Below are 12,222 nucleotides of genomic sequence, written 5' to 3'. Positions count from 1 at the left end.
GGTGTCTGTGAACGTTTAAGTGTAATACCACATACTGAGCACCTGCTTAGTGAAGTGGTGTCTGCATCTGCCTCACAAACTAATGTGTAATAGAAAATGTGTCACAAAGAAGTGAAATATATTGTTGGAGATACTGAGTACTGACTTAGTTCCTTGTTTAACTCCATCAATGGCTTTTGTAGTGGCTGATGATAAAAACAGCTATCTAGTTTTGCTTTTAGTGTCTTTAATTTCTAACCTTTCATTCATCCTTTCATGTGGGCTTCTTAAATGTGGTGTATGCACTGAGACTATGCAGATTATGAGACTATGCGTTAGTAGAATGATTTTCTAACACGAAGCGTTAATGCTGTAAAGTAGCGTAATAACATTTTCTGCCAGCAGGTGGTGATGATGAGCTGAAAGGTGTAAGCTAAGAATGAGTAGAAGAAGTGCTAACTCCTAGCTTTCAGACTGGCCGGTGAGTTATATTTCTATTGTTTTATATCGGCAACCTAGTGTATTTCGATTAAAATGTTATGCTATATTGGTATTTAATGTTTCAGATTATGACAATAATTAATGGCTGGTTACGAAAACAAAACGAGATAATTTCTAAGATGTTAACTGTTGTAGCGTTAGCATATAGTTTGTAGCCTGTAATATCACGTAATGTCACAAAATGAATCTGTGTTAACTCATCCAACGTCTTAATATTGGGCTTTACTCTAGTAGAGACTTAAGCAGGTGTAACTAAGTTCATGTGTTTCCTTTAGATATAGATTGTAAATTAGTATAAATCGGTGCATGAAACCCTAAGGGACGACTTAAAATGAGCTTCTCTTTATGTAGGTTTTTCTGTCATAATGGATCAGAAAATTCCCTATGATGACTACCAGCTTCCAGTGGTATTTCTGCCTTCTTATGAGAACCCACCAGCATGGATACCACCACAGGAGGTATGCCACATTCCAGTCCAATTTAACACAGATTTTACTAATCTCTTAACTTGGATGCGTTTTTTAAAAGTCGACTTCAGCTTTTTTCCTTCCCTTCCCTCTCTTTCCTTGAGCCAGTCAGCTGCATCAGAGGTCTAAGATTAAATTTAAACAACCATCTTGAGCTTGGTACTGGTTTTAAAGATCATTCCAGTAAATATTCTAGCTAGCTTTGCCCAGCGAGTTGCTGGGATTTATTTCTTAGTTGACCTGCCAGTGAACAAGAGTTGAGTTAACACTGGAAAAACAGATGTTAGACCAAAACCAGTTACAGTGCTGACGTGAAATTGCCCATAGCCATTGCCTTCATTTCAGCAGTCAGTCAAAGAATTAACTTTTAGACTTGATCTATACAAATTCTCAACTGATCCACCTTTTTTATATTAAACATATGGTGTTCTGATATGTAATGTCATGGATCATTATTGTCTCTGAAGACTGTCTCCTCTATTACATGTACACATTTCTACAATTCTGGTTGTACAAATCAGCTGTTCTTCTTGTCCATGTACATTTTTAGCGGGTTCATCATCCTGACTACAACAATGAGCTCACCCAGTTCTTGCCTCGTACCATTGTGTTAAAGAAGCCTCCAGGAGCACAGCTGGGTTTCAACATCCGTGGAGGCAAAGCGTCGCAGTTAGGAATTTTTATATCCAAGGTGTGTGTGCAACCCTTGGTGTTTTGTTTATATACATTTGTTGTGATGCTGACTGTTTGCATTCTAAAAATGCCCATGTTTTTTTAAATAATTTATGTGTAATGTGTTGGTAGGTGGTCCCAGATTCAGATGCTCACAGGGCAGGTCTGCAGGAGGGAGACCAGGTCCTCTCTGTGAATGATGTAGATTTCCAAGACATAGAGCACTCTAGGGTGAGTCAAAGCAGTACTTAATGCATTTCACACTTAAATGGAAATTCATTGTGCTTTAGATAATACAAAGAACATATAAGGAGAAATACTAACAATGAAAAGCATTATTTTTTCAGGACAGCTTCAGTTGTCAGATTATGAGGCTAAAATGTAAAATTAATGTATCAATAGATATAGCACCATAAAAGGCCAACCTAAAAAACAAAAAGCAATTTATTTCAAACAGCAATTGATAGAAATAACACACAAATCAACAGTGACCAAGTCTTTTCTCATCTGCATATCATTCTCTCATGTCTTGGCTTTCAGGAGAAAAAAAATATTGGCATTGAAACAAAGACACAACAAAAACTTTTTACATATTTACACTTTTTTTTTTCTCTAGGCCTTTTTTTCTTTCCATTTACAGTTACCATATTTTCCGGACTATACATTGCATCGGTCATAAAATGAGTCAAATAAATAAATAATAATAGTAAAACATAAATAAGTCGCACTGGACTATAACTCACATTTATAAAGAAATTTAATTCACAAAATCCAAGAACAAACATTTTATCTGGAAAGAGAAGTTATTGAGCTGCTTAATAGTACACAGAACAAAAGGCTGAATAGGTGTCTGGTATGTTAACGTAACACGGAAATACGTAGTAAATCCCCCCATTCAGGTGTGTTTTGTTTTGTTTTGTTTTTTGTTTTTTTTTTCTTCTTTTCTCTCTTCAATGGTACAGGGGCAGCATATACCGTAGTTATCACAAGCCTAGAGCGCCCTTTCATGGCTATAGACGGTAATGTTTACTCCTCGATTCATGTCAGTAGTTTATATTTAAAAACATGTTAAATTATATGTATAAGTCGTAGGACCAGTCAAACTGTGGAAAAAAAGTCTGGAAAATATGGTTATAATTTACCTACTATTCTCACAAAACAAACCCCAGCTCAGCTTGCTTTTAGTGCCATCGTGTGCATAATGAGGTCTTCTTTGCCTTATTCCAGCCATAGAGGAACATTAATTAGTTTTTTCAGACAGGCATATATCCTTCTTGTCAGTTGGGAGGTCTTTTGGCAACATATTAGTGATAGTTTTTTTTTTTTTCTATTACAATATGTGAGAAATAATCGAGTTATCATAGATCACTCATTGTGGATTTACCATATAAAGTCTCTGAATAAACACTATATTTTGTGGCTGGGTGGTGAACCTCCTGGATACGATATAAATGCTTAGAAAACATTTGTTGATAATGTAAAGGGAGAGCTATTCATCACAGTTTATGCCACTGAGTTACACACCTGAGTAATGTGATGACTCAGGGGTGCCAGTGATCTAGTTGAGTTTTCAGGGTTAAAACATACAGAGCAGATTTCATGCATAGGTGCATTTCAAGTTCAAGAGGTCCAAAAATAAATTATTCAACAAGTATTCGGGAGCATCCATCTATGAAGTGGAATGTGATCTGAAACGGATATGACCTATTTTTTCTATTTGTAAGTATAACAATATTACATGACCTGACTTATGCTTGTCCTAGTTGTTATTGTTTTGTAGGATAAGTGCAATGCAGGAATTCAGTAAAGAACTTTTAAATATTAAAATCCTTTAAATGTTGCTTTAGAATTCTCTCAGCAGCTTCATCCTTTTGTCACAATACACACTAGTGACCCAGTGTTACTGGTAGATCATGTAAGTCCCTGCCAACACACTGCTTCCATGTGCATTACATGTTCCAAGCTTACCCCATACCTATTTCTTCTGGTATTTAGGTTTAGCATACAAGTTTTAGCTCCAGAGCTGCTCCGCCTTTTATGTTTTTATTTTTTTATTTAATCTTCTCTTTCTTGTCTTGCAACAGATTAATGGTTTGCATTGTTTAGGGAATACTGTACATGGGCTCTCTGATGGATTAGCTTTGTTTTGCAGCCTGACGCTGGCCTGGTTCGCTGATATTTTGAGCTCATTTGACTGCATGCTGTACAGTTACAGCGTTTGCTTTTAAATGCAAATGTCACAGTTGAAATTACATCCAGACCACACACCTGATTAACTTTTAAAGAAGTGGGAAAGCTATAATCCACACACCCATCCATGAAACATGAAACGTAACTTTCTGACTTTAAAACTCTGAGCTATAAACACACTGGCCGTTTTAAAAGGGCACCATGGCTGATTTAGCAAAGAAACCAAAGAGACATTATTGGAGGAAGTAAGGAAAAGAAAACGCGAAAGAGCAAGAAATAAAACAAGAGTCAACATCAGGCTGACTTTTATTAATTGAACAGAGCTCAGAGAAGAAGTGGTATGAAAGACAGATGCCGAATTATAACCTTTATTATGGAGGCCTCTCTGAGAAAATCAGCCAAAGTTCAGTAGTATGCATGTGAGCCTCAGAAAGACAGTTCTACATGTTACAGAGCTGTGATTAATAAACATTCCCTCAAACTCTTAGACTTGAATATCCTCAAATTAACACTGAGTATCACCTTCATCTTATATGTTTCATGACTTTAGTTTTTTTTTTTTTTTTTTGGTAAAACCCTAAAATAACTTAATATTCCAAATATATTGAAGTGTTTTTGTATGTAACTGTATCTCACCATTACGTCACTCCTTTCATCACATATAGAGACTAGATGTGCTATCAGTTTTATAGGATGGCAGCATTACTGCACATATTGCTGATATTAGTGTAAAATGAGCTTATTTTACTTGAATTCTCATTGATGGAAATGCTCAAAGATAATGAAGTTTTCTGTGGGGTTTCAAATAACACACACCATGTGGAAAAAATAAAATCTGCATTAATTCTATATCATTGGTTGCTCATCAAAGGTAACTTTTTTTTCTCTCTTTAGGCTGTGGAGATTCTGAAGACTGCTCGAGAAATTGTGATGAGGGTTCGCTTCTTTCCTTACAGTAAGTCTTTGTTTACCACTCTTTACTGGTCAGTGGGTATTTTTTGGAGAGCTAGATAAGTAAATATTGTCTTGTTTTAATACACAGTTAAATGCCTAAACAACTCAATAAGGACTGATCTATAGTGGAGTTGGCGTTTATTTGAAACCTGCAATTGAAATAGATTTGTTTTATGTGATGGATCTACACAGAATGGTCCAAACTGGTGAAGCGAAATAAAACAACAAAAGCCCAGACTGCACCACCACTAGTCAAGAGGCACCGCCAATTAAATAACACCACAAAAATCAAGTTATGAACAAAGTTGCAGAGACATACAAATCAGAGCAGGGTCATAATAAATATGTGAAACCTTGAAAACCCCACAGAGCACCATTTGGGTGAGTATAACAGGTAGGGAGGCAGACTTCGGGCTCGAGGACCCAGGTTTGAGTCCTTGGACAGTGACCCTGTGTTCAACCATCACCTAAGTGGTGTAAGAGGAAATGTTTTCAAATGTGTTAGAATAACCTAGTCAAAGGTCAGATCCAAATGAGAATCTGGGGCATGACTTGAAGATTGTTCCACACCAGCAGAACCTGACCAACTTGAAGGAGCTGAAGACAAAACCTAACACACTTCGAGTTGGAATTACAGCAAAAGGGGGCTTTACAAAGTAATGACTTGGGGGTGAATATTTATGCACTCTGTTGTTTTTTTTTTTTATCTTGGTGGCATGATGTGTAAATTAAACGATAAAACAATCTAAATATCTATTGCAGTTTAAAGGTGGGGAGTGGTAGCCTAGTGCAGTGATTCCTAACCCTGGTCCTCAAGGCCCACTATCCTGCAGGTCTTAGATGTCTCCCTGCTGCAACACACCTGACCCAGCATTGGGAATCACTGGCCTAGTGGTGGGCATGGGTCTGGAGAACCTGGGTTCAAGTCCCCGGGCTAGCAACTAAGGTGGGCCCCTGAGCAAGGTCCTCAACCCCCAACTGCTCCCTGAGCGCTGGAATCTGGCAGCCTATTGCTCCCAGCAACTAGGATGGGTTAAATGCAGGGAAAGAATTTCCCAGCTCTGGATTAATAAAGTATAATTAAAATAATTACTATTAATTAATTAAAGGTTGCTAAACAACACACAAAGAAAAATGACTGAGCCACAATAAACTATAAACAGGGATCACCAGCATTTTTGTGTTTCCCTGGTATATCACATCTGAATGAAATGGTTCTCCAACAAGTTGTCAACGTCTGCACCAGCCTGTTAATGAACCGTTGATTTGAGCCAGAAAAACCACTAAAACCTGCAGGATGGTAGATCTTGAGGATCACAGTTGGCGACCCCCTGAACTAAATGGTAGAAGAGTCTATAGTGGTTTAGAAAAGGGCCCCTGTCCTGATGCTTTTCTCTTTTTGGATGGCATCAGAAAAAAAAACCAACAAAAAAAGATTTTTGTAGTTTCTATAGTAACTGTTCAGATAAGAGGATGCATTTAAGTCAGTGTTTCTCGATCCACGTCCTTGGGATCACTGCCATGCGTGTTTCAGATATGTTGTTACTCCAATACACCTGATTCAGATTAATGCAAGCATTAAAGCAAGCCTTCATTTCATTCAGGTGTGTTAAAGTAGGGTTGCCTCTAAAACATGCAAGGACCTGCATTGAGAAACACTGATTTGAGGAACATGTGATCAGTTTGGGTGAGAATAAATTTAAAAAACACTAGTACTTTAACTTTATACATATCCTACAAACATGTCAATCAAAGGTTTATGTGTGGGATGTGAAAAATGAAGTGTGTATAATTTTAAAGACTTTGAAGATTGCTATCAAATGACATTTCACAGCATCCTCACACTAAGATAACTCGGCAAGAAACGAGAAATAAACTGTCTTTGAGACACTGAATCATATACTGGTAGGAGGTTATATAATGGCTCTACTTTAAAAATAAATGTTCTTTGTTTTTCAGATTACCAAAGGCAAAAGGAGAGAACAGTACACTAGGTGGCAGCAGAAAGAGGAAAAAGACCTACATTCTGTCACTAGACGTCATCAACTTTCTCCCACAGACTCCGGCCTCCGTTCTGACTCAATGTCAAGATAACAAATGTATGACTAACAATCAAATTCAGTCTTCCATGTAAGGAAAATGAACTGTTGCAGACCTAAAACCAGTTGTGCATGCGATCTGTGATCCTCTACGATACAAGATGGCTTCAGAATGTTTTCACAATAGGTTTTGCTGTTTCTTTGCAGATGGAAAATATGAGCAGAACCTTGAATATGGATACTTACATAATGTGGTAATGATAACACTTTCTGGTCTGGAGAAGCATTTAAGGCATTTGAATACTTAAATAGTCCCTGTTAACTATGCCTGTAGCTTTTTTTTTTTTTTTTTTTAAGCTGTGGACTTGTAAGAAGTTCAGATAAGCATTAATGTGCTTTTTGCACATTTGACACTGATATAGACAAATATTTTATTACACTGACACAGTAGGTACAAAGACAGTCCAGTCTTATATACTGTAATAACAAATAATCATGCAAGACTTCTGGTAAATTTTAAGTTTTACTGACATAAGAATTTATTGTACTTGATTACTTTTTTTTATATTTAACTATTTGTAATTGTGCATGAAATGAATAATGCTGCAAATATACTTTTAAAGATTTTTCTCAAAGACTACTTTATCAAGACAATATTTTCCATGAGTTTTTGTTTCATGCATGCCATGTTTTACATGCACTGCTCTTCGGTCAAATGATTTTATTACTCTAAAACTGAATATTTAAGGTGCTAAACCTTTAATTTAAGTGCATGGTAGTATGGTGGGGAAGCTTGTGATGGGGTGTTCATGTGTGTGCAGCAGAAGCTTCAATGTTTGTAGGTTTTCAAATAAAAAGTACACCAGATAGAAAATGTTCATGAAAATGTAATCCATCCAAGTCAAAGTGATTGAAATCAGGAATTGGTTTACAAAGCAGGGAAAAATGTGTAGAAATGACTCGGGTTACACGTATAACTCCTTGTAGCAGAAATAAAAGCAACTTAACTTCAGCAACTGCTATCATTTTCTACGTTCTAGTGTTACCCAACTCCAGTCATGTATGGTAGTTATGCACAGAGCTTTCCTTTGTTTTGTTCTTAATGATTGCAGTTTCTTCAGAATATGAGACTTGAATAAAAATGAACTTTAGTACCTTTGTGCTTGTAAAACCTGGACTTACTGGTTTTCACTGGAACAAGTGGTCTGACTTGTTTATCTGACTGGTTTGGTTTCTCTTGAGACTAAATGTCAGCTAAGAGTAATGCAGTCAATGACGGTGATACAGCATGTTAACCTTATGAGGTTTATTACAAAAAAAAAAATGTGCAACATTATTAAAATCTGTCAAAAGAAAATCTCAGCCTGCAGGACTTCATTCCAGGGCATGATCACCATATTGAAACCATCTTACAGTAACAAATAAATACAATAAAATATGTCCTTTATGGTCAATCCTGTTAGGCAACTTACAATGTTTTTACTTTGACTGTACAATTTCACGTTAATGCAACAGCCCTTCAAACAGTCTTCATTACAAGTTTAAGGCAGAAAACCAAAAAGAACTTGTAGAGATAAAATGTTCATCTAAAAATATATAAATAAAAAAAACTAGCTCAAACTGTAGGCTTCTTGTTAACCTATTAAAATGAAACTTGTGCTTTAACAGTGTAGCAGACCATAATAAAGAGTTAACCAAGTAAAATTATTTTAAGTGTCTGTCTCATGAAAGCTACAAAATCTAAACAATTTCTATTAAGTTTTAACACATATGAAACAATCTTAGGAATTCAAACCTCCATTTTCACCACTAAGTAATTTTCCTTCATAGACACTTTAAATAAATCACTAATTTTATTTAGTGATTAAAATGAGGTTTAATTTTAACATATGTTTTCGTGTAAGTTTGAACTTTGTTAGCTGCAATTAAAAATGGCCTGGTGAGGATCCAGTGTAACTGTAGTACTTCAACAGTATCACATTATAACCCAACAACTCTATCTCAGTTTCAGAGATGAATGGCAACTTCATCTGTGCTCATTTCCAAGACAGCTGTAAACACTTCATGGTTTGGCATAGCAATTTGAAGACTGGAAGATTTAGGTAAGATGACAGAGAGCTGGGCATTTTAAACGTCCTTTCAAAGTCTTTTTTCCCCCTTTTTATTTAATATATACAGTCCATTTCCCAATCTCCCCTTCATGGCCACCCTTCCTCCCACCACCTCTTTGTGATTTAGCTGCTGTCCTCACTGTCTTGAGCATCCACCTTGGAGCTTTCATCTACATTTTCTAGTGAGTCCGCTCTCTGTATTGACAGTTCGGCAGGGTCCATCATGGGCAGGGTGCTCTGCTCTGGGTAGAGCCAGGGCTTCTGGTTGGGAGAGTTCTGCCGTTTCCACTCTGGGTAGTTCTGTCCTGCCTTGTGCACACTTTTCATCACCTGGAAAGACAAGAGGTGATTATCAGAGAGCTACTGACTGAAAGTGAGGATTATGCCATATTTTCACTGTCAAGGTCAGCAAAATGTTTCCACTTTTTTTTTTTTTTTTTTTAAATGTACAAGTCTATCAGTCTGACAAAACTGCAGTTTCTTTAACCATCTAACAGAATGAATACACCTTTAATATGGATTACACAACACATCTACAATGTGAAAACATCTGCATCTAATTTTGACACAATCAGATGTGGATGACTTTGTCAGTGTTGCTAATAGGGGATCAATTTAATAAGATATCACTAGTTTACTTTAGTAACAGCTCAGGGTTTGTGTTTCGACAAAGGTATGAAGCACCCATTTACAGTTTCTCACAAAACAACTTTGTCCTAAATAGTTTCATGATATGAAACCCGAGGAACAAGTTCTACCAGGAGAACCATCAACATCTCAAACCAAGATTAACCTTCGTCAGCAGCTGTACTTACCTGGACAGGCCCTTCGCTAGTGTTTCTATGGTTGCCATTGTCTTTAAAGACATGCGAAACCCCCACTCCCTCATGTACACACCTGTTGTACACGCTTTAAATTCTCCCAGTGAACCCACACCTACACTGTCAGACACACTGAAACTCAGTTCATGTGTGTAATTAACTTTATCACTTTGAACTTAGCTTTGTGCTAGAGGTAAATACACACTTCACTTCAGACAATTTGTCCCCACAGTTGAGTTAAGATACATACCCGAGGAGCCAGAACCTGGGACGCTTTATTTACCACCCACTTTGGAAGAGAGCCTAAAGAAAATAAATTAAAATAAAATAAAATAATCAAGTAAAACTGTTCAGTTTGAAGTCAGCTTAAGTGGCTGGAAGGTACATTCTTACCTTTGGGGTCGGCATGTGAAAGGTAGATAAAAGTGCAGCTATTTGGTCCTGTGGGCTTGATCAAATAGCCAGTCTGGATGGAAATGGCTCTGACGAGATCGCTTTGAGGAGGGTATTTCTAAGATCAAAACAGAACAAATGCAGAACAAACAGTGTTGCATAAAGATTGTTGGATAAGATTGATTGTGGATGATATAAAGAGAGTGTATCAATGAGTTGTAGAAACTAAGAGAGTGGCAGTGTGCTGTTGAATGTTTGTCATACCGGGTGTTTGACTGAGAAGTTAACAATGATGTACTCGTCATCTGTCACCTGCCATGAACGCAGAGTTACAACATCTCTGCCTTTTATTGGTTTTGGACAATTCCCTGCAATGAGGGAAAAAAAAAAAATAAAACAGTCTCCATTAGTTTAGTTTTCCCTCTGTCATGTGTATGGCTTTCCTTGTTATGACAATAAATACAGTGGTGCTACAACAAGGAATTTATCCCTAAAGACTGCATCAGCCCATTAAAGTGTCAACAGAAGCAAGCAAAAATGGAAGTCAAAATCTTAGAGGATTAGCATTTCTTGTGGCATGTAGAGATTTGAATCAATCTTACACTAGCCTATACTACCAGGTTTCTGAAAAGGTCACAGACCCACAGAGATAAATGCAAGGAGTCAAACAAAAGAGGAGTACTCACATGAGTAGTAGCCCACATCTGCATTATCAGACAACCGGGCAATGTCAAAACTCCCCAACATGTTGGGATCCCATTTCTTCCGATACTGGCCATCATGAATAACGTCGTACATTGTAGCAGCAGACACATCTTTGATTGTCATTCTACACTAAAACACAAATACAAGCAAAGTGTTATCCACCATGGTAGGAGAATACTCAAGAATCAAGTGAAAAATTTCTGAGCAACAAAATTAGAATTACAATGAACTCACTTTGATCTTGTGGACCTTGGGTGCGTTATATCCCCTATTTGCAGGTGGAACTTCGACCCACACTTGCATCCCATTACTGTCATATTTGTTCAGCCAGTTCTCGGTTGCTAAACACTGCCTTCTGAAGTCAGCAAAGACCGCCTCGCTCGGTAAAATACTCGCAAGCCTTGACATTTTTATGTTCCTGAAAACTAATCGTTCCTCTTCCGTTCGGTTCGGTGTGATCCTGTCCAGCAGGTGTTAAAACACCCTCTGCACCGGCGAGATTTAAAGACTGTGTGCTGGTGCCTCTGATCCAGCAAATATATGCGCGACTTGATCACCAATCAAGTCGAGCAGGATTTTTGAGCTGAATTCCTGAGCCATTCCTTTAAATAAACACCTGTCCTGCTTTGGTAACAGCACTTCCGCAATACAGGTGTGCTTCTAGAGGAAAAAAAAAGTATACCACGCCCTGAATGGACAAGAAAGGTGAAACCAGTCACAGTGTCGTTTCCACCATAACTTAAATAATAGTAAACATCGTCTACAGGTCCGGAATGATGCACAAAAGACTTCAGATTCCAGAGAGCTCAGGAAAACAACTCAGGAGGTGCAGTCTCACACGCAGTGGGATGAGCACCGTGGGAGGCTCAGGGGAGTGGGTGGGTCAGAATTGCTCAGTGATGATGCATCCAGAGCATGACGACAATTAAATGTTACATCTAATAGCTAAGACTAAATGTAAGCGGAGAATGCATTAAACGAAAATGGCCTACAGCCTACATGTTTTGCTTTGTTGCTCATTCCAGAGAAGCACTATCCTTACAAGTTTGACCTCATTGTGGGAGACTAATCAGACTTTCCAAAGATATATAATACAACACCAATTAGTATTATTATAGAAAATAATTGGCCAAACACACATTTCCTTACTTTTAGTTTTAAGATTTCTCACAGTGCTAGGAAATGTAGTATTTTCTAACATCACAGCTTTATTTCCTGTTATAATATTAAACTTAAAAAAATACTTTTTATAGTTCAGTCATTTAAAAAGGAAATAAAATCTTATCTTAAAATTTGTGAGAAAACATTTAAACATTTAAATCTAAGGTCCTGCAGATAAAATAAATGTAACAGATGCAGAATTTTAAACATGGGGGATATTTTGTCACCA

General features: G+C 37.3%; 2 protein-coding genes across 2 annotated transcripts; one reads left to right on the top strand and one right to left on the bottom strand.

Annotated features, from left to right (window-relative positions):
* The first annotated feature begins 391 nt into the window (after window positions 1–391).
* Window positions 392–7,364, top strand: pdzd11 (PDZ domain containing 11). Its single transcript, XM_041990591.1, has 6 exons — window positions 392–460; window positions 832–938; window positions 1,498–1,638; window positions 1,752–1,850; window positions 4,704–4,764; window positions 6,723–7,364. The coding sequence occupies exons 2-6, from the start codon at window positions 846–848 to the stop codon at window positions 6,755–6,757; spliced, it is 429 nt and encodes a 142-aa protein (XP_041846525.1). The 5' UTR covers window positions 392–460; window positions 832–845; the 3' UTR covers window positions 6,758–7,364.
* A 309-nt stretch (window positions 7,365–7,673) lies between these two features.
* Window positions 7,674–11,609, bottom strand: stard14 (START domain containing 14). The gene is made up of 6 exons (XM_041990590.1): window positions 11,067–11,609; window positions 10,814–10,961; window positions 10,392–10,495; window positions 10,128–10,245; window positions 9,985–10,037; window positions 7,674–9,243 (listed from the first exon to the last, which is right to left on the bottom strand). Exons 1-6 carry the CDS (start codon window positions 11,238–11,240, stop codon window positions 9,037–9,039), a joined length of 804 nt encoding a protein of 267 aa, XP_041846524.1. The 5' UTR covers window positions 11,241–11,609; the 3' UTR covers window positions 7,674–9,036.
* Between the last annotated feature and the right edge of the window lie 613 nt (window positions 11,610–12,222).

Source organism: Melanotaenia boesemani, chromosome 7, assembly GCF_017639745.1.
Source record: "Melanotaenia boesemani isolate fMelBoe1 chromosome 7, fMelBoe1.pri, whole genome shotgun sequence".
Taxonomy (NCBI): domain Eukaryota; kingdom Metazoa; phylum Chordata; class Actinopteri; order Atheriniformes; family Melanotaeniidae; genus Melanotaenia; species Melanotaenia boesemani.
Note: the sequence above shows the minus strand (reverse complement) of the source record. Positions and strands in the feature narration are given on the sequence as shown.